The 20,011-nt window shown below is 40.0% G+C and overlaps 1 protein-coding gene across 2 annotated transcripts; it reads left to right on the forward strand.

The window, feature by feature from the left end:
* The first annotated feature begins 6,050 nt into the window (after positions 1-6,050).
* MORF4L2 (mortality factor 4 like 2) lies at positions 6,051-17,440 on the forward strand. 2 transcript variants are annotated; one of them, XM_087426944.1, is made up of 4 exons: positions 6,051-6,152; positions 7,550-7,639; positions 14,374-14,498; positions 15,887-17,440. In XM_087426944.1, exon 4 carries the CDS (start codon positions 15,911-15,913, stop codon positions 16,775-16,777), a length of 867 nt encoding a protein of 288 aa, XP_087283070.1. In that variant the 5' UTR covers positions 6,051-6,152; positions 7,550-7,639; positions 14,374-14,498; positions 15,887-15,910; the 3' UTR covers positions 16,778-17,440. The 2 variants fall into 2 exon arrangements, with proteins under 2 accessions (XP_087283070.1, XP_004443769.1); XM_004443712.3 differs by having other exon boundaries at positions 14,394-14,498.
* The last annotated feature ends 2,571 nt before the right edge of the window (positions 17,441-20,011 follow it).

Genomic DNA, 20,011 nt, shown 5'->3' on the forward strand with positions numbered 1-20,011 from the left:
TGTACAGCATAGGGAATGTGGTCAATAATATTGTAATAAGTTTGTATGGTGACAGATGATAACTAGACATATTGTGATCATTTCATAATGTATAAAAGTATTCAAGGGGCCGGCCCAGTGGCACAAGCGGTTAGGTGCGCGTGCTCCGCTGCGGCAGCCTGGGGTTCACTGGTTTGGATCCCAGGCGCGCACTGACGCACTGCTTGTTAAGCCATGCTGTGGCGGCGTCCCACATAAAGTAGAGGAAGATGGGCACAGATGTTAGCCCAGGGCCAGTCTTCCTCAGCAAAAAGGAGGAGGATTGGCATTGGATGTTAGCTTAGGGCTGGTCCTCCTCACAAAAAAAAAAAAAAATATTCAATCACTATGTTGTAAACCTGAAACTAACATAATATTGTATTTCAATTATACTTCAATAAAAAAAGAAAACTTAAGTAGAATAAATTCAACTAAATTACAGAAAAATAAAACACCCCCCTCCACAGATTTTTACATGGTACATCCCCACTAAAGGGGTGTATATTCTACCCAATCCCTTGGTTAATAAGTACTCTTCTAAAAAGAAACCCATGTGTGTTCTCCTCCCCAGGACTGATGAAGCACTTTTAATGGATTTTTTTTTTGTCTTTTTAAAATGTTTTATTACAGAAAGCTTCAGAAAAAACACAAAAGTAGGAAGAATAGTATAATGAACCCCCATGTATCCATCATTAAGCTTCAACAATTTAGATGCAGAACTTGAAGGACTACTAGTTTGTCCTCTTTAATAATATGACAGTGGAAATTTTGAAAGACATAGCTTTTATCAATCCCAGTAAAATGGGGACTGTAGGGGCAAGTTATAAGCATAAACGGCTATCTCTGGAAAACTGGCTCAAGGCAATGATCAGATTGTAGGAGTCAGCATACACTGGTGGAAATCAGGCCTAATCTCTGTTGGTTGATTTGTAACACTGATGACCTGAAATGAATTCCAAGTGAAATCTGTGGTTCACAAAATCACAAATTTTGGTAAATTGTATGCTAAACTACTGACTCAGGAACGGGAAATCAAGGGATTATGTGCAAGTCCAGCACCCTCAAGGTCACCCAAGGACTACATTGATTAGATTCAGGTTCTTAGTCATTTGAAGTAACCCCTTTTTGCCAAATGGATGGGTCAGTCAGGGCAGGGGGAGGTTGATTACAGGAGGAGAGAGGATCTAGAAGAGAACAGATATCTCTAAAAGGATAAAACTTTCCCATCACTATTTTCATCATTTGCCCTGTCTGTCATGGGTTAGCAAACTAGACTGATCCAGACTAATTTGTTGAACTAGTTTCATGAAATCCCTATGGAATGAGGCAGGTATAAATAGATAGAAAAACACTGTTATTAAAGAAATACCATTTTGCTTAGACTTGAAATATCAGGGGTTTTTTTTTCACTTTTAAATTAGCCAAACATTCTTTTAAAAAATCATTCAATAAGCTAGTCAGAATCAAATGAAAAAAATATCAAATTAACCTTAGAATGGACCAATTTCATCTACCACGCAGAAGCCATGAGAGGACACTGGTGTCTCTCTCCACCCTCCAGAATAGACTGGCCACTACCTACCAGACCTAGGAAGACTCTTAGCCACGAGGTAAAACAAGCAAGGCCAGCAAATACTGTTGGGCAGGGCAGGTTGCACCCTGCACAAGGGTATCCCATTGAGAGGGAACAAGTGGAAGCTAAAATTCATTCTTCAGCTGCCCTGCGAAGGCTTCAACATCCTTGAGAAAGAAAAGTATTTTCCTCATTTTCCACTGAAGTGAACACTTCTCTGCAATTTTTCTGCCCCCAGGTAGCATGTTTCTAATTAGCACAAAGGTATTGTATGAGCAAATAATGGCCTTGAAAATTAACATGGAGATCTTGGTGTTCTGTGAAGGCTGGGACCATAAATAGTCTCTGTCTGGCCTTGAGCCTTGAAGCCAAACAAACATTGACCTAAACTATCTTTCTCTTCCAGTTGAAATCGATTACGAAGACAATGGTTCAACTGTAAATCCGAGATGAAGAAGAGTAACTTGTATGTTCTGAGGACCCACTAAGAGTCAGGAATCTGCTGAAGCTTTCTCCCACTAGTAAGTGGAAGGGGCAAGAGAGTATTCACATTTGAGAGGGTAGCATGGCATAATGGGAAAAAACAGGGCTTTGCAGTCAGAGAGAATTCTGAATCTTTGCTCTGCCATTTACTCACTGGCAACTTGGAGTGAGTACTTAACTTCTCTGGACTTCAGTGAGGATTCACTAAGATAAAAGATGTAAAGTGCTGAGCATGGTGCTGCCTGGCACATAGAAGGCATTCAGTTACTATGTCTTTTTCTGCTACTCTCCTAATCCAAAGTTAATTCACATTATTCACACCGTTGGCCCTGAGACTTCACCCAGTAGAGCATAAGGATGGGTTTACTTGACAGAATATTGGAGCAAGAGTCAGGAGATGTGGGTCCCAATGCCAGACACATACCCTGTTATAGTATGTTGGGTAAGTTACTCCCCTTTCCTGACCCCATCAATAAAACAGGAGAACACCTCTAGCTCTGATGCTGAAAGAGCAGAGAAAATCACTTCTCTTGGGCACCTGCTATGAAATATACACTATGCTAGGCCCTTTTACATACCTTATATACTCTAAATCAGCACTGTCCACTGGAACTTACTGTGATGGTGGGAATGTTCTGTATCTGTTGGTATCTAATATGATACTAATACTAGCTGTAAGTAGCTATTGAGCCCTTGAAATGTGGTTAGTGCAACTGAGGAACTGAATTTTTAATTTTACTTAATTTAAATTTAAATAGCAATATGTGTCTAGTGGCTACCATATTAGATAGTGCAGCTCTAAGATTATGAAGCAGGAATAATTGCTCCCATTTAATATATGGTGAAACTAAGGGTCAGAAAAGTTAAAGAACTTGTTGAAAGTCACATTAATAGTAACTAAACCAGATTCAAAACCTAGCAGTAGATAGTTTAGCAGGATAGTAGGGTTGGATATACCAGGAATTACCCAGGCTCCGCTACTTACAACATACATGACAAAAGAAAAATAATTATAGTCTCTAGAACTCACTTTCACCATGTATAAAATGATGATAAGCATCACCTAATTTACAAACCTATTGTTGGGATTAATGGGTAGAGAGCTATATAGAGTATGTGGCCCATAATAGGCTTTCAGCAACTGTGTTTCCTCACCCCCCTGATTCCTTCCTCACACATAGGAGAGGTTCAGACATAAACTCAAAAAGATAACTGCAGAGTGGAGAGCATTTGGGAAACATAAAAGCAAGAAGGGAAACACTTATGAACTTTTATGTGATATATTATTATAGAATGGAGATTAGGAAGGGTACAAAATCATCAAAATATTTCCATTCATTTGGTTTGCTTTCCTGCCTTCTTCTTGACGCTGTAGTCAACATTAGCCAAAGCAGGAAACAAGGTATCTGTAATGTAGTCTGAGGCCCAGAAAGACAAGCTATTATGGCTGAACAACAGAGTATTGTCAAGGGCTTGGGCTCCAGAGGCAGGTAAAGTTCAAATCCTGGTTCCCATACTTTTTGTATGCACTGGGAAAACAATTTGACACCTTTACACATTAGTTTTTAATCTGTAAAAGGGGACTGATAATATGTAGGGTGTCTCAATAAAAAAAAATAATTTTGCTTTACATTCTGTAGCACCCTCTAGCGGAGTGTACAAAAATAAGCATCATATCTCCACCCTCCAAAGCAGTGGTTTTGACTTCAGTGCACATTGGAATCACCAGCACAGTTTGTTATAACACAGATAGCCAAACTCTACTCCTAGAATTTCTGATTCACTAGGTTTGAGGTGAGGCCTGAGAATCTAAATTTCTGACAACTTTTCAAAAGATAATAATGGTGTTAATGGTGTGTCTGGGAAACACACTTGGAGAACTCCTCTAAATTCTATCCCCCTCCCCTGTGTATGTGTGCACACACACACTCATGTATATGATTGATAACTGAAAGAGGTATAATTTTTGTTGTTTGATTTTGATATATTAGTACTCCTAATAAGGATTTTGTGAGGAATAAAAGAATACCCATGTGAAGGATATCACACATCTAAAATATAGAAAGCATGCAAAAAACTAAGAATCACAAAACATAAATCCAGGGTCTCAGAGCTAGTAAGTGGTGGAATGGGGTTTAAAATTAGGTCTCTGACTCCAGAGACATAATAAAGTTTAGCAATATCACTATAGAAAATAGGGTGCGAACACGCATACCTAATTAAAATTTCAAGAGGAAAAGATCAGTTTTCAATATTAGGGTCCAAGTTCTTATGTGTCTTTACTGACTAAACAGCTACCTATATTTTCCATTGGGGGAGATGGTGAGCATTTGAAAAGGTGCACAGAAAGGGTTACAATCTTCATCAGCAGCAGTGCCTGGGGTAATTAATGAATTCTGACCCCCCAAAAAAGGCAAGGAAGGAAGAAAAGAGGGATGGAGGGGGGATTTTTTTTTTTTTAAAGAAGAAAATAAGGAAAAACATTTGATTCTCTGCCCATACGCCTCTGCCTGGTAGGGGTATTTCGAGAAGTTAATTTCATTTTTCCCTAGCAAAGATAGATATACATGATCCCTATGGATTGTTTGAAGAGTTCAGCAAATCAGAAAGAGGGGGGGACAAAATCCCATAATTCCAGGGACCAAACAGCCAATCCTTTGCTGGGATTTGGCGGCATCTAGTGGCGGACTCAAAAGGTATAAACCTCACCCAGAGAACTTTCTGGAAAATTAACTGAGTGTGTACTTGCCTGAAGGGCACTGTGCTTGGAGCTAAGGACAAAAAGGTAAGAGAGCTTCAGCCCCCACAGAAATTCGGAGTGTCTAGTATTCGGAGGCTGTCGTATATAGATATTCTCAGCATAAAATTATATTTGTGCCAGGAGAATTGCACGCAACTTGCGGGGGGGTACTAGGCAACAGGAAAGAAGCGGCTCTTTGGAATTGCTAATATGGGAATGGGAGGGTTTGGCTCTTAACCACTGGAGGGCAATGGTTTAAAACAGGATTTTGGCACGGAGAAAAACGTGGGAAGAAAGTGTATTTTTAGGGTCTAAAATTATATCGATAGGGGAGACCTAAATATTTCTAGCAAAGGCCCTTTATTTCTGTTACGATCGCCTTGACTTTATTTTCCTTTTCATTAGAACAATTTTCAAACATATGCAAAAGTATAGAGCCATCTATATAGAGCGCGCGCACACGTACGCACTGAGGCACGCATACCCTAGCTGCCGGACACACGCCGGCCCCAGCGTTAGAGGCGCACGCCTGCGCACACCCACCACCTGCAGCGCCACGAGGACTGGCGCGCGCACACACTCCAACCGCAAGGCCATGCAAACTCGCCCGCGCACCTATACACTAGCCCCCACACCACGCGGCCGCAGCACCCACCACCCCGACTCATACACATGTCAAAACCCCCATTCTTCCTTTTTTTTCTCCAAGAGTTGCGCGAGGCTCGGGGGCGTGGCCCCACGTTTGACCTCGCGCTTCCCCACTCGCGGGAACCTTAGCTCATTTCCGCCCATCCCGTTTCCGCAGGCCACGTAGACACTTCCTTTCCCAGTGGGAAAAAAAAAACCCATAATGCCTCCGTGCAGGAAAAAAAAAATAAAAAAAAATAAACCTCTGGTGAAAGCGGAACTCTGGGTCGTGAAAATAGGCCACGTGAACACCCTGCCCTATAGACTTATGACCCAACGACTGTCGCGCTTTTGGAGGGCGGGCTCAGAACCTAAGGGGGCGAACGTCATTGGCCAGAGCCCGCACTAAAGGAGGAAGATGATTGGCTTGCCCTAAGCCTTAACCGTGAAGAAGCAGGTTGCTAGCGCCTGCCTTTACTGCGGTGGAGTGTCATTGCTGACGTGGTGGGCCTCGTCCAATCATTTGATAATGGAACATTCTAAAACTTAGACGAGACGATTGTTATTGGCTGAAGGGCATAAGCCCGCCTCCAGGGTGACGTGTCTGCCTATGGATATCAGTTGCCAGAGAAACCTGGCTTTACTATGGCGGTTGGAGGGACGGCAGTGATCACACGTCGGCTGCTGGAAAGAACTGGATTCTCGTTTCAGGTTTCGGGGTGGGGGTGGGGAGAAAGGGTTGACGATTTCCTCTTATCGTCGTGTATATAGACAAGGTTAACTAATGGCTTCACAATCGAGCAGAGCTGGATTCAAATTCCTACTCGCCAACGCCCAGCTTAGGCTGGCTCCTGTTCTTTCTGTGTCTCGGTTTCCATGTTTGTAAAATGGTGATAATAATAGTATCTACCTCAGAGACCTGTGTCTCAGAGGCGTGTACTGTATATGCGTGTATATAAGGCACTTAATACGAAGCCTGGCTCCGAAAGATATTAACCATGATTGTGGAGAGAAAAACCCGCGTAACAGAATGAGGAAAAACATAGATTATGTAAATTCGTTCATTATAGTGCTTTTCCTGCCCATCAACTTCTTCTTTAGAAGAAATTAGAGATATAAGAGAGACATATAAATCTTTACTCATGAATTAATTTGCTAATTGGGAATTACCTCAAATAGCGAGGATTGGAATTTTCCATATTGAAAAGTTTAAAAAAAGGAGGAGGGGGAGAAAGAGAGATGGAGAACGAGAGCGAGCTGGAGATGAACCACATGCAATAAGTAGGCCTTGTTTGGATCCGTATTCGAGCACACCAACTGTGGGAAAAAAAAAAAAACTGCTTAGGATGCGTCGGGGAAATTTGAAGACGGATTCGATATTTGATGTTTTTTTAAGAAATTGATGTCGATTTTTTAGACGTTATAATGATATTGTGGTTATGTTTTCAAATAGTCTTTATCTTGTAGAAATATGTATGAAAATATTTACGGATTAAGTCATAAAATATCTGGAATTGGTTTCAAAATACGTTGATGACTAGAATTTGCTTCAAAATAATCTCAGCGGTAGGGGGAAGTGGGGAGGGGTATAGATGGAACAAAATTGGCCCTAAGTTAGTAATCGTTTAAGCTGAGTGATGGGCATGTGGGGTTCCTTATGTTCTGTTTTTCTTGGTATGTGTTTGAAATTTTCCATAATAAAATACAGAAAGTCAGCTATTCAGTGAACTTAAAAAAAATCGGAGTTGGGGGGAGCGGTGGGTGGGGTTATAGATGAAACAAAATGGCCTTCAGTTGGTAATTGTTGAAGCTGGATGATAAATTTGGGTAGGTTTGTAATATTCCCTTTACATTTCTATCCATTTGAAGTTATTCTCAATAAAAAGTAAAAAAAAGGCAAAAACAAATTACTTTGTCAAAAATCAGGATGAATGTACGATAAATTTGAAAATATAACCCCAAGAAAGGAAAAAGAAACACTTGTACATTATTTATCAGCTCCGTTGTCCTTTGTGTGTGATAAAATGTATTGACTGATAGAAGAGAAAACCATCATCTCATGTCTTTTTATTTTATGTCCTGTCCTGTCCCCTTGTTTGACCTTCTAGGCTATCATCAGAAAAGCTAAGTTTGCTATATAGTAAGGATCAGAAGATCTGATCCTGATTGCAGAACCGTCCCTGATTACAGAAACTTGGGTAAGTGCCTCCCTTCTGGCCTCAGTTCTCAAACAAGATAATTTCACACAACATTCCTAACTATCCAGAAATATTTTGAAGATAAATAAGCGCCTATCCGGGAAAGCACTCTAAATTCTAAGGGGAGGATGGAGCTAAGTCCATTGGTGCTTCCAGTATAGAAAGCGCCTGAACAACAGAGGGTTGTGTAGTTTTTAATTCCTTGATAAAAGATACTGCAATTGATCCCCTATAGTTAGTTACATACATTCATATAGTGTTTTTCTCACTTTGTGGCATCTCACATGCAGCATAATTTAGTGGTTAAGAGCAAATGCTGACTTACCGAATTTAAATCCTGGCTCTGCCACTTACGTGATCCTGGGCAAGATGCTTACACACTTTGTCCCTGAATTTCCTGGTATATAAAATAAAGATAATAATAGTTCCTACTTCATAGGATTGTTAAGGGGATTATATGTAAAGTACCAGGACAGTGCTTGGCACTGTGTTTGCTTTAATAATAATTATGGCTCTGTTAGTCTTTCTGGTACATCCTGTTTTACACACACATGCACACTTACACTTCTAAAAGCAGTGGATACTTTTTGGAATTGTAAAAAAATAATAATACTTTTGGTTTCTCTCCTGATTTTCCAGAAGCAGCAGTTACCACTAGAACTGAATTCTGAAATTATGACTTCTGGCTTGTCCTAACAATCTAGAAAGATTTTGAGTATATTGATCATATTTATTTATAAGGGAATTTCCAGGAGCTATAATTTTAACTAGCAAATAATAACCATATTCAGTCTAACAGCTTTTATATCATTCCTTCTTTGTCTCGGACTCAAAAATGTCTGTTAAACATAAAGGAAGTGTTCCAAGATCGAGAGAAGAGAGAGAATTGATGTAAATGTAACTAACAGGGTGTATGTGCATTTAAAGGTTTATTCCAACAAACTGTAGATGTTGTTCACACTCATTTGTAACACACCCATACACAAAGGTGTTAGCATTTGGAGTCTGCATTCCTGAATGGTCCATCACTTGCATGAGGAGATGAAGGAATGTTTTTCACTCTCTTGACAGCTTCATTTTCCCATGGAGTCACTATATTTTTCTTATTTTTCTCCCTTCTGAAAGCTAGGTTGCAGAGGAGGGCACTGCCCTGGTGGAAAAGATGCAATAGATGGGTAGGCACAAAATCCCTTTACAGGAGACCATTTGGAGAATGATTTAAGGGCTAAAGGAAGGGAGGTGGACTGTTGGGCCAATAGGAGCTCAGAGAAGGCAAAGGCCAGGGTAGCCTGAAATGGAGAAAGCCTCAAGGAGGAAAAGAACCTTGACCTGAGCCTCTGAGGATGGGCAGAACCTAGAAGGAGGGAAACCAGTCCGAATGGTATGCCTACAAAGGATACGATACACAGTGATAATTAACTGAACTGTCCAGCTATGTGTGAGGTTCGTGGATAAGAATAAGTCAGAAAATCATTGTGAATTTTAAATATATGTATTTTAATATAAATTTTTAGTCACATAATTGATACGTGAATACATTCTCCTTGTAATGTAAAAAGTTGAAATATTACAGAGTAGGCTCAGGTTTCCTTTTCTCACCACCCCCAATTCTCTTACCCTCCCCAGAGTTAACCACTATTATCAGTTCTATTTCCTCCTAGATCTCTATGTACCTGTTTAAAAAATGTATTTGGATATATATAAAATATTGTTTTGTGTTTTCTTTTACATAAATTTGGTGTCACGCTATAGGCATTGTTTTGCAACTTGCTATTTTTATTCAACAAATTGTCTTGGATGTCTTCATGTCCATTCATAGAGTTCTGTTGGATTCCTTTCAAAGTGGCATTCCTTTACTTTAACTAGTTTGATATTCCATATTACGGATATATCACATTTTATTTTGCCAAATCACTATTGATGGTCTTCTAGGTTGACTCCGGTGTTTTGCTACTTCAAATAATACTGCATCCAACATCCTTGAACCCATTTACAAGTGTTATTTTAGGGCAACATTTATGTCTTAACTATGATAATTAAACCAAGGTGATACTGATGTGAGAACAGACATCACTGACAGAACAGATGACCTAGAAACAGTGATACTTCTTAAAATCAATCAGAAATCATTGAGAAGAGAGTACCTTAAAAGACCCATATACCTCTAGAAATTTAGAATGTTATAAAATAGCATTTCAGATCAGTGGGGAAAGGATGGACTCTTTAATAATTAATATTAGGAAAACTTACTTATATACTTGGAAGAAGCTATAAAAATACAAGAGATAATATAGGAAATCATTTTTAGAATATTGATTTAGGAGCATTTTCCCAAGGCATGACATAAATGCCAAAGTTGACAAAGGAAAAGATTGGCACATTCGTCTGTGTGATATGTATATTTATATATATACATACAGACCCACTTAGAAAAAAAATGACAGTTTGGAAAAAAATATTTCCAACATACTGAAAAAACTTAGTACTTCATAATTAGAAATCAGTAAAAGAAGCAAACAACCTAGTAGAAAAGGGGACAGAAATATTCATATAAGAAAAAGATACATATGAATGTATGAAAAGATGCTCAGGATCACAAATTCAAATAAAATAGGTTATTACATATTAGATTGGCAAAAAAAAAATCTTTTTCAAAAAGATGTTCATCCCGTGTTGCTGAAGGTGTGGGTGAATGAATTTTTACTTTTTTACTGGGAGTACAAATTAAAGCCGTTCTTTACAAATTGAATTTGCCTCTATCTCATCAAAGTGGTAAATAAGCAAATCCTTTGAACAGTTCCACTTCTGACAATATATCCTCCAGAAATACTTACCTAATGCTCTAATATATCTATACACCGATGTCTATTACAGCATTTCTGTAATGAAGTATTGGAAACACCCTAAATTTTCATGAATATGGGACTGGTTAAATTATGATACATATTATAGAATGATATGGATATTAAAAAGAATGAGCTAGGGGGCTGGCCCTGTGGCCTAGTGGTTAAGTTCGTGCACTCTGCTTCAGCAGCCTGGGTTCGGTTCCCCGGGCACGGACCTACACCACTCATCAGCAGCCATGCTGTGGCGGCAACCCACATACAAAAGAGAGGAAGATTGGCACAGGTGTTAGCTCAGGGCGAATCTTTCTCAGCAAAAAAAAGAATGAGCTAGGTGTGTGTGAACATGGAAAGATGCCCGTGATAAAGTGAGAAAAGGTGCAGAGCAATATGTATCTCACTTTTGTCAAGACAAATTAAGTAAATGCATCATACATAGTCACATGTATATGGTACACATTTACTTTCAAAGATATTGTGTGAATGTGTACATAAAAAGATTTGAAAGCATGCACATTCTGGGATTGGGGAGGTGCTAAAGGGAGAATGCCCACATCTTTATATGTTTTGGTATTTATAGGTATATAAAGGAAAGATTAATAAATGGTGCCACAAAATTAATTACTTGGGAGAAAAGAATACAGATTTTCAGTTCATAACTTACAAAATTTCTTGGTGGATTAAAGAATTAAAATATAAAACATCAAAATTAATCTTAATGGAAGGAAAAACTATATTTCATCATATTAAAAAAATCTTAACGCCATACACTATGAAAGAACACACTAGGAGAACTATTTGCGCAAAAAATGACAATTGTATATATAAAGAGCTCCTACAAATGTTAAAATCACTAAAAACCAACTCAAGATGAATGGGCAAAGGACACGAGCTAAAATATAAATGGCCAATAAACATCACTGATATAAACTGGACAACTAAAACCATTTTTCTTACCAAAGTCACAAATATTTTTTTAAATGAGGATAGTCAGCCAGTGCCTACCAGAGTATGAGGCGTGATAGACATTTTTACACACTACTTGTGAGATTTGAAATTGATACAGCTTTGGGGGGAGGTAATTGGCAACGTATTAAATGTTACTACCTCTTGACCTACTAAATCTGCATCTGGGAATCATAATATGAAATGAAGGCAAATGTTTTAATGATTATTGTAGGATAAATTGAGGGGAGTTGCACTGTTTGCAGAGAGGGGATGGGTAAGGAAATTAAGGTCTGCACATTTGATGGGATGTCATACAGCTCTCAAGATGTATGCATATTATAACCTTACTAACGTGAGAAAATGATTAGTTGTAATAGCAAATTTTTTTAAAGGGAAGACCTAAGATTTGATATCCAGATGAGTTTACCTCTAAGTGAGTATTTACACAGAGATTAAAGGTAGAAACTAAGGGAAACATGCGAATGTATCTTCTCAATGTTGGGCCTACCCTAGAGCTGACCCGTAGGGAACAAGTGGAAAAATATTTAATGACTTGTCCCTAATTTGTGCCTCCATTTTCCCCACGTGTTGAATCACCTCCTCCCTTTGATTCACTATTGTATATCCCCCAGGGACCTAAGTGCTGTTGCAAAAGATGGGGGATATGTATAACATAAGACCTATGACAAGTGGAGATTAATGGTGTAGTTCTATAAGCAAAATTAACACATGAAACATTTAGATAATTAAATACTGAGCTCTGGAGTACTAACGTCAGCTTCACATGGTACTTGAGATGGGAGAGAAATGTGGGCTAGAGTAGTTACTGGAGATTTAAAGAGGAAAGGGTACTTTCGTGGTATTCAGATAAGAGAGAAGGGAGGAAGCACGATTGGAGCAGAGCGGGTATACTAAGCCGGTAAACAATAAAGCCGGAAGCTGGCAGAGTCAGAGTTTTAAACAGCTCAAAATAAAGCAATATATAGTGCCGAATTTTTTAATGAAGAGTGTGCACAGCACATCTGTCAACCAATCCATGGAGCAGTGTAAGCTTCTGGAAAGTGGTACAAAGAGCAGTGACTGTACTAAAGCTATCCATAAACTTTTATGGATTTGTTACAAGTAGGAACCAGACGTGGGAAGGATGGGTCTTCCCTTCCTTTGATGTCTGGCTTCTGACTCCCAGGTAATACTAGTTACTTGCTTGGTCTGTAGGATACTCAGATGAAAATAAAGGTACTAAGGCAGTTCTTAGAAAGGCTGCTGCCCTGGCTTTAGTCACTCTGAGCACAAACCTTGACTCGTGGTGCAGGTATTTTTCTGTAAAATGTCAGATATTTTATTCAACTTGGGCCTTTATATGAATGATAGAAGAATTTTTAGAGAATGACACAACTCACCCGCTTAATGGGAACCAGGTAGAATTCCTTTTTGTAGTTTTCTTCTGCGTGAATGTATGCAGTCAATATCAAGGCTATCCACTAGGTTCAGCTGTCATTCTCAAGTTCCTCCTCAGTAAGGAGTTGCTGATGACCAGTATGACTTCCAAAATACTTCCTGTCCAGCCTAGTTCTACTTCTGTATGTTTTACACAGACTGGTTGGCACTGGGCCATCTTGCTTTCTTTAGTTGGTATTTTAACTGTCACCTTGTTTTGTGGAAGCTCTGCACTATATTAACCCCCAAGGTAGGTTTTCTGGGTTTCACCTATACTGTATTACTTAAATGAATTCTCTGATATCCTCAGATACTGTGTCCTCTCTGTCCCACTCACAAAAAAAAAAAAATCTCAGTTTTTTTTTTTTTTGAGATACTATTTTGTAAGCATGATAGCTTACAATATAATGCTCTGACAGGCTAGCCACTGTCTGATCCTTCACAGGATGTGTCTGCATATCCCTCTAGCTAGAAGGTTTCTGATTCCCACAGCGTCAGTGTCTGTATTCACAGATTTTGATGCTCTCTGAGGATCACCTTCGCCCTTTAATTTGTGCTCAGATTAGAGGATGTCGTTTGCTTAAAAAAGTGCTAGCACCCAGGCCTCTTCCCAATAATTGGCTTCTCTGATTCGGGGCTCTAGTTTTCTAACATCTTTTACCTCTTATTTCCCCCTTAGAGCTTCCCTAACACCTGCCCACATTGTCTTAAGAGCTAGAGATTGGCCGAAGGGCTTTTTCTGTGGGTGAAAGTTGTAGTTACCAGAGAAACCTGATTTAAGGCTGGTCTACCATCATCCCTTGTTCTTTCCCAGAGGTTACCCCAATTTTAAGAGTCTGGTATTGATCCATCTACTTTCCTATGCATTTACACACATCAGTTTAAAATACGGAAATTGGAACACACTGCGTAAGAACTGAGATTGATGTTTATTTTTCTACCTGTGCTGTCTGTCTCTTTAAGATCCTATCGTACGTATTATGCAACCTGCCTATTTACCTAATATATTGAACATCTTACTGTGTCAGTACATGGATCTCTGCTTTTAATTCATTTGAATGTTTTTCCATAGTGTGCATACATGATAATTTACATTACCATTTCTCTACTGAAGAATGTTTAGGTGTTTCCTTCCAGTTTTTCAGTATCACAAGCACCACTGCAACAAACATCTTTGTATCCGTGTTTACGTGTGCAGGTATTCCTGCAAGGTACCATGCTGGCTCTTCAGCCACATGGTATTTATGAAATTCTTAACAAGAATCTCTGAAGGCTAGGGGGAATTTGCCACATTCCATAGATGAGAAAAAGAGGCTAAGAGAGCTTACATATCTTGCCCAAGGTGTCACAACTCATAAATGGCAGAGCCTAATTGAAGTAGAAGTATGTTTAACAGCAGAACTAATGTATTTTCTCTGATACCACAATTGTAAACCACATGTTTATAAATTAGGTAATTTTGTTCTTTTTCCTATGTTATTTCACAAGAGTTCATCTTCATTGCAGATACCTGCTTTCCTTTCTAGGTTGTCTCTCCCACCTCATCCTTCCAGATCATCCCAGAAGATCTATAAGATTCCATCTGGGAAAACACTAGGAGTTCTTGGAAGGGAAAGAAGGAAGAGGATTGTGTAAGTTAAAGGAATTTTTTCATCTGTCACAACATAAGAATCATAGAACACTATTTTTTAACTTTATCTTGCTAGCCCTCTCTGCTTCATTTTACACTATGGATTATCCCTTTCTCTTCTTGAAACTCGCAACTTCTTTGTCTTCCAAAATAATATTCTCCTGTTTCTCCTATGGCTGCTCTAACCATTTTTGTTTTATTTGTGGTCTCCCTCTGCTTACCCCTTAAATATCATTCTTTCTTAAGTTTTTCCAGAATTCCATACTTGGTTCAGTTTTTCTTCCTCTATTCTCTACAAATGATTTTTTGGCTCTCACCGTTTCTGCTACCAGCTGTATGATGATTACTCTCAGATCTCCATTTCTGGCTCTGACCTCTCACCTGAGCTTTAAAGTCATATAGCTAACTGCATACCTTACACTTAGATCCAGTACTGAACAACTTCTTTCCTCTCTAATCCATTTCCTCCTCTAGATGCAGTCTCATTTGATGATAATACTAATGACCTAATCATCTATCCTCAAAACCTGGGAGTCATCACTGACTCCTCCCTCACCAGTTTATCACCTTCTCCAACAAGCTATTGCTGAAAGTGGTGTCATGTACCATTTATTGTTTGCTCCCCCAAAATTCTGTGCCTATAACTATCATTGTACTAACCTTGGTGTTTTATAATTGTCACTTTAGATATTTGAATCCCTCCCTAACACCTAGCATAGTACCTGTCCCAAAGCAGATATGCAGTAATGTATGATGACTAACTAAATGGATAAATTACCTATATCCTATGATTTTATTGCTGATTCCAAACTAACCATTAAAAATCAGTGCTTTTATTAATTCATTAATTATCCAGGCTTAAAATTGCAGAGCCACCTTTGACTCTTCCCTCTCCTTCATTTACCAAGTTCTATATTCAGTTTCTCTTGACTCTGTCATCACCCTAGTTCAGGCCTACCTGGACTTCTACAAAAACCTTCACTGTTACTCACTTTGCCTCTAGTCAACTAAATTACTCTTTCTTATTTCTTTCATCTTGTTATTTTTCCTGTTCAAGAGTCTTGAATTTCAACTCCACTGCCTTTTGTAGTTTCTTTCCCCTTTAATTCTTTCTCTAAAATTATATTCGTATCTTTGGAGTGGCATCAAAAAAACTCATTTATGGGCAGGTCTGATGAGTGATTGGGTGGGATGAGAGTAGTGGGTGGTAGTGAGGAACAGAGAGAGAGGGAGGAGGTAGTAAGTCACTTCCACATGGTCCTGAAATAGGATTTGGAATCCAGATTCCAAGAGAGTAGCATGTGTTGTGCTTTGATGGACCTTTATGAAGCACAGTGTGTTAAAGGTCACCATAGAAAACAACCAAGTAAACTACTTTATATATTACAGTGGTTGGAATAAAAACAGGGGTGAATGAGTTCCAGAAAGCAGGGTTCTCAAACTCGTGGACAACAATCTGCAGAAGAAGACAACTTCAAAAAACCAACTAGAAGCAATATGCAGAGAAGTAAGATGAGAGGGGCCTCCTCAGGAAAGAAGACAGCTGGTCCACAGCAGAAGAATCTGGAACCGGCTCTCCCAGGCAGGTGGGGGGGTCGCTCTGCGGAGAACCCACCTTCAGGATCTGTGAGGAAGACAAGAAAGAACAAACAGAAGACTCCTGGAAACGGAGATGGTGGCAGTACCAGCGAAGCACCTCAGCCTCCTCGGAAGAAAAGGGCCCGGGCAGACCCCACTGTTGAAAGCGAGGAGGTGTTTAAGAATAGAATGGAAGTTAAAGTGAAGATTCCTGAAGAATTGAAACCATGGCTTGTTGAGGACTGGGACTTAGTTACCAGGCAGAAGCAGCTGTTTCAACTCCCTGCTAAGAAAAATGTAGATGCCATTCTGGAAGAGTATGCAGATTGCAAGAAATCGCAGGGAAATGTTGATAATAAGGAATATGCGGTTAATGAAGTCGTGGCAGGAATAAAAGAATATTTCAACGTGATGTTGGGCACTCAGCTGCTCTACAAATTTGAGAGGCCCCAGTATGCTGAAATCCTCTTGGCTCACCCTGATGCACCGATGTCCCAGGTTTATGGAGCGCCACACCTACTGAGGTTATTCGTAAGAATCGGAGCAATGTTGGCATATACGCCCCTTGATGAGAAGAGCCTTGCATTATTGTTGGGCTATTTGCATGATTTCCTAAAATATCTGGCAAAGAATGCTGCATCTCTCTTTACTGCCAGTGATTACAAAGTGGCTTCGGCTGAGTACCACCGCAAAGCCCTGTGAGGGTCTACTGACCACTCACTGTTATGTCTGGTATCTGTAAACACTCTTTTTGTTCTTAGTCTTTTTCTTGTATAATTGATGTTCTTTAAAATTGTTAACGTATAACAGGGCTTATGTTTCAGTTTGTTTTCTGTTTTGTTTTCAACAGAAAATAAAAGGAGTACAAGCTCCTTTTCTCATTTCAAAGTTGCTACCAGTGTATGCAGTAATTAGACAAAGAAGAAAAATTAAGTAGAACATTTTATTGCCTAGTTGACAACATTGCTTGAATGCTGGTGGTTCTATCCCTTTGACACTACACAATTTTCTAATATGTGTTAATGCTACGTGACAAAATGCCCTGATTCCTAGTGCCAAAGGTTCAACTTAATGTATATACCCGAAAACCCATGCATTTGTGCTCTTTTTTTTTTTTTATGGTGCTTGAAGTAAAACAGCCCATCCTCTGCAAGTCCATCTATGTTGTTCCTTAGGCATTCTATCTTTGCTCAAATTGTTGAAGGATGGTGGTTTGTTTCATGGTTTTTGTATTTGAGTCTAATGCACGTTCTAACATGATAGAGGCAATGCATTATTGTGTAGCCATGGTTTTCTGGAGAAGTTGATATTTTAGGAATTGTATTTCAGATCTTAAATAAAATTTGTTTCTAAATTTCAAAGCAAGTAATTTGCAGTGTGCCTTTAATGTTACCAAGGCTAACAAGTCAGCAGGCTCAGGAAAGATCTAGGTGGTACCAAGGAGAGAGTTCTGACTCTTCATGAAAGAATTCCTTTTTCTTTTCTGTGTGGCAGCCAGGAGTACGCCCTGTCAGGCCAGTTCTCTCTTCTCCCCTCTCAGTGTGGCTTCTTGGTGGGATTGCTTTCTAGTGCTGCTTGTAAGAGCCAATTTTGTTCCTGATGCTCCTTGCTCCTGAGTTGGGCTGGTACAATCAGATATTTAGTGGGCACTGTAACAGTCACTTACATTTACGCAGAGCTTTGCTCTTTCCCACCAGAGGAAGCATGGGCAGTCCCCTTCAGTATTATATCTATCAGAAATACTTACCAGTTTTGGGCCAAGGATGGCAGCTTTCCCTAGTTCCAGCATTGATGTCATGTTCCCTCTGTTTTTATAATCCCTTGGACATAACAATTCCCTAGAGTAGGGGATCTGTGGAGGAGAGGGATGGTGTTGGATGTCTGTGATTATAAATCCATCTTATATGGAAATTTCCCAGTCAAACCAAGTTTTGTTTCATGACTGTTTTTTTACTTCTTAAGTGAAAAAAAGTATTCTGTGGTTACTGCAGAAATTTTGAAAAATACAGTAAGAACAAATATGGAAGTAAGAATCACGTATACTCCTACTGGATCAGTCAGAGTCCCAGCAGGAAATAAATGAGACTCAAAATGGATGGTTTGAGGAGTTTAATAGAGAATTTTTTCCCAAGTTGTCAGCAGAGAAGTAGGGTCATGGTGTGTATTAGTTTGCTAGGGCTGCTACATCAAAGTACCACAGACTGAGTGCCTTAAACAACAGAAATTTATTTTCTTGGGTCGGCCCCGTGGCTTAGCGGTTAAGTGCACGCACTCCGCTACTGGCGGCCTGGGTTCGGATCCCGGGCATGTACCGACGCACTGCTTCTCCTGCCATGCTGAGGCCGCGTCCCACATACAGCAACTAGGAGGATGTGCAACTATGACATACAACTATCTACTGGGGCTTTGGGGAAAAACAAGGAGGATTGGCAATAGATGTTAGCTCAGAGCCAGTCTTCCTCAGCAAAAAGAGGAGGATTAGCATGGATGTTAGCTCAGGGCTGATCTTCCTCACCAAAAAAAAAATTATTTTCTCATGGTTCTAGAGGCTAGAAGTCTAAGATCAAGATGTTGGCAGAGTTGGTTTCTTCTGAGGCCTCTCCTTGGCTTGTAGATGGCCGCCTTCTCCCTGTAACTTGACATGGTCTTTTCCTCTGTGTCCTAAACTCCTCTTATAAGTAACCCAGTCATATTGGTTTAGGGCCCACCCTAATGACCTCATTTTAATTACCTCTGTAAAGACTGTCTCCAAATACAGTCACATTTGGAGGTACTGGGGGTTAGGACTTCAACATGTGAATTTGGAGGTGACACAATTCTGCCAGTAACATGGTGTTACTACCTCTAGGCAAAGAGGAGAGGAGGGGAGGGAGCAGGGTGAGGGGAAGGAGTGGGAGGAGGGAGTGTGGGGGAGGAGGAAGAGAGGGAGTTGGGGAGGGATGGAGTGGGAGTGAGCAGGTGAGGTGGAGAGGGGAGGCAGTGGTTACTGGAATGGTAGACAGCTGGGTGTAAAGGGCCACCTGACAGCAGGTGTGATCAGGATACAGTCAGGTCACAGACATTTCAGCTCACAGAGACCTCGAAGAGAGAATCTAGGATGGGGGGAGCGGGGAATACCTGACCTCACTCTTCCCTCCTTTTTAACTCCTGCTGGGTATTTCCGTTTGGCCAAACTTGAAGCCAAAAGGCAAGGAAGACCTTTGACGTAGTCCGTATTGGTAAGATTGAGGCACACAGAGCAGGGAGGTAAAGTGGATCAGAGGGATAAATGAGGGATTTCTAGCATACACATACTTGAAATAACCATAGTTCATACTTTGGCATATATTCTTAGAATTATTATGTCCTCTGTGGGACCTAGGGCCTGGCCAACTAGAAGAGTTATTAAGAAGGACTCATCCATTCAGAGGACAGTTGTGTAATAACTCGTGACACTCGTGAAACACTCTATAAGGGTTTATTTCCTTTGTTATTGAAACTCTGAATAGGAGGGCTAGCAACAGATGGTTCTTAGCTCACATGCTTGAGCATGTTAGAAATATCACATTTTAAAATTGCTTTTAAATGAACATAAATATGACCCTGAGATCCAACCATAGCATGTTGGTGGGATACCCACTTCAGTTATTATTGGGGATTCCCCCTCTCCATTAGCTGTACAAATATCCTATGGTCTTATCTAGCACCAAAGCTTGAAGAGATCCCCACTGTCATAAGATGTCTGGCCACACTGGTTAGGGATGAGATTCTCATTTACTGAATTGACACGGAATCTTCAGATCCCTTGTCCATGCTGCTTCCATCCAACCCTCTGGGTAGGGAAATCTTTGGCAAGACTAGGTGCCCAGCTTCCCTGAGCCTATCACAGAGCCTTCCTTGGGTCCTGATATGGACAAATACTCATGTCTCTGCTACTGGAAGGACCCACAAACCCCG

This window comes from Ceratotherium simum, chromosome X (genome assembly GCF_057802395.1).
Source record: "Ceratotherium simum simum isolate JZ-2026a chromosome X, ASM5780239v1, whole genome shotgun sequence".
Classification (NCBI taxonomy): Eukaryota; Metazoa; Chordata; class Mammalia; order Perissodactyla; family Rhinocerotidae; genus Ceratotherium; species Ceratotherium simum.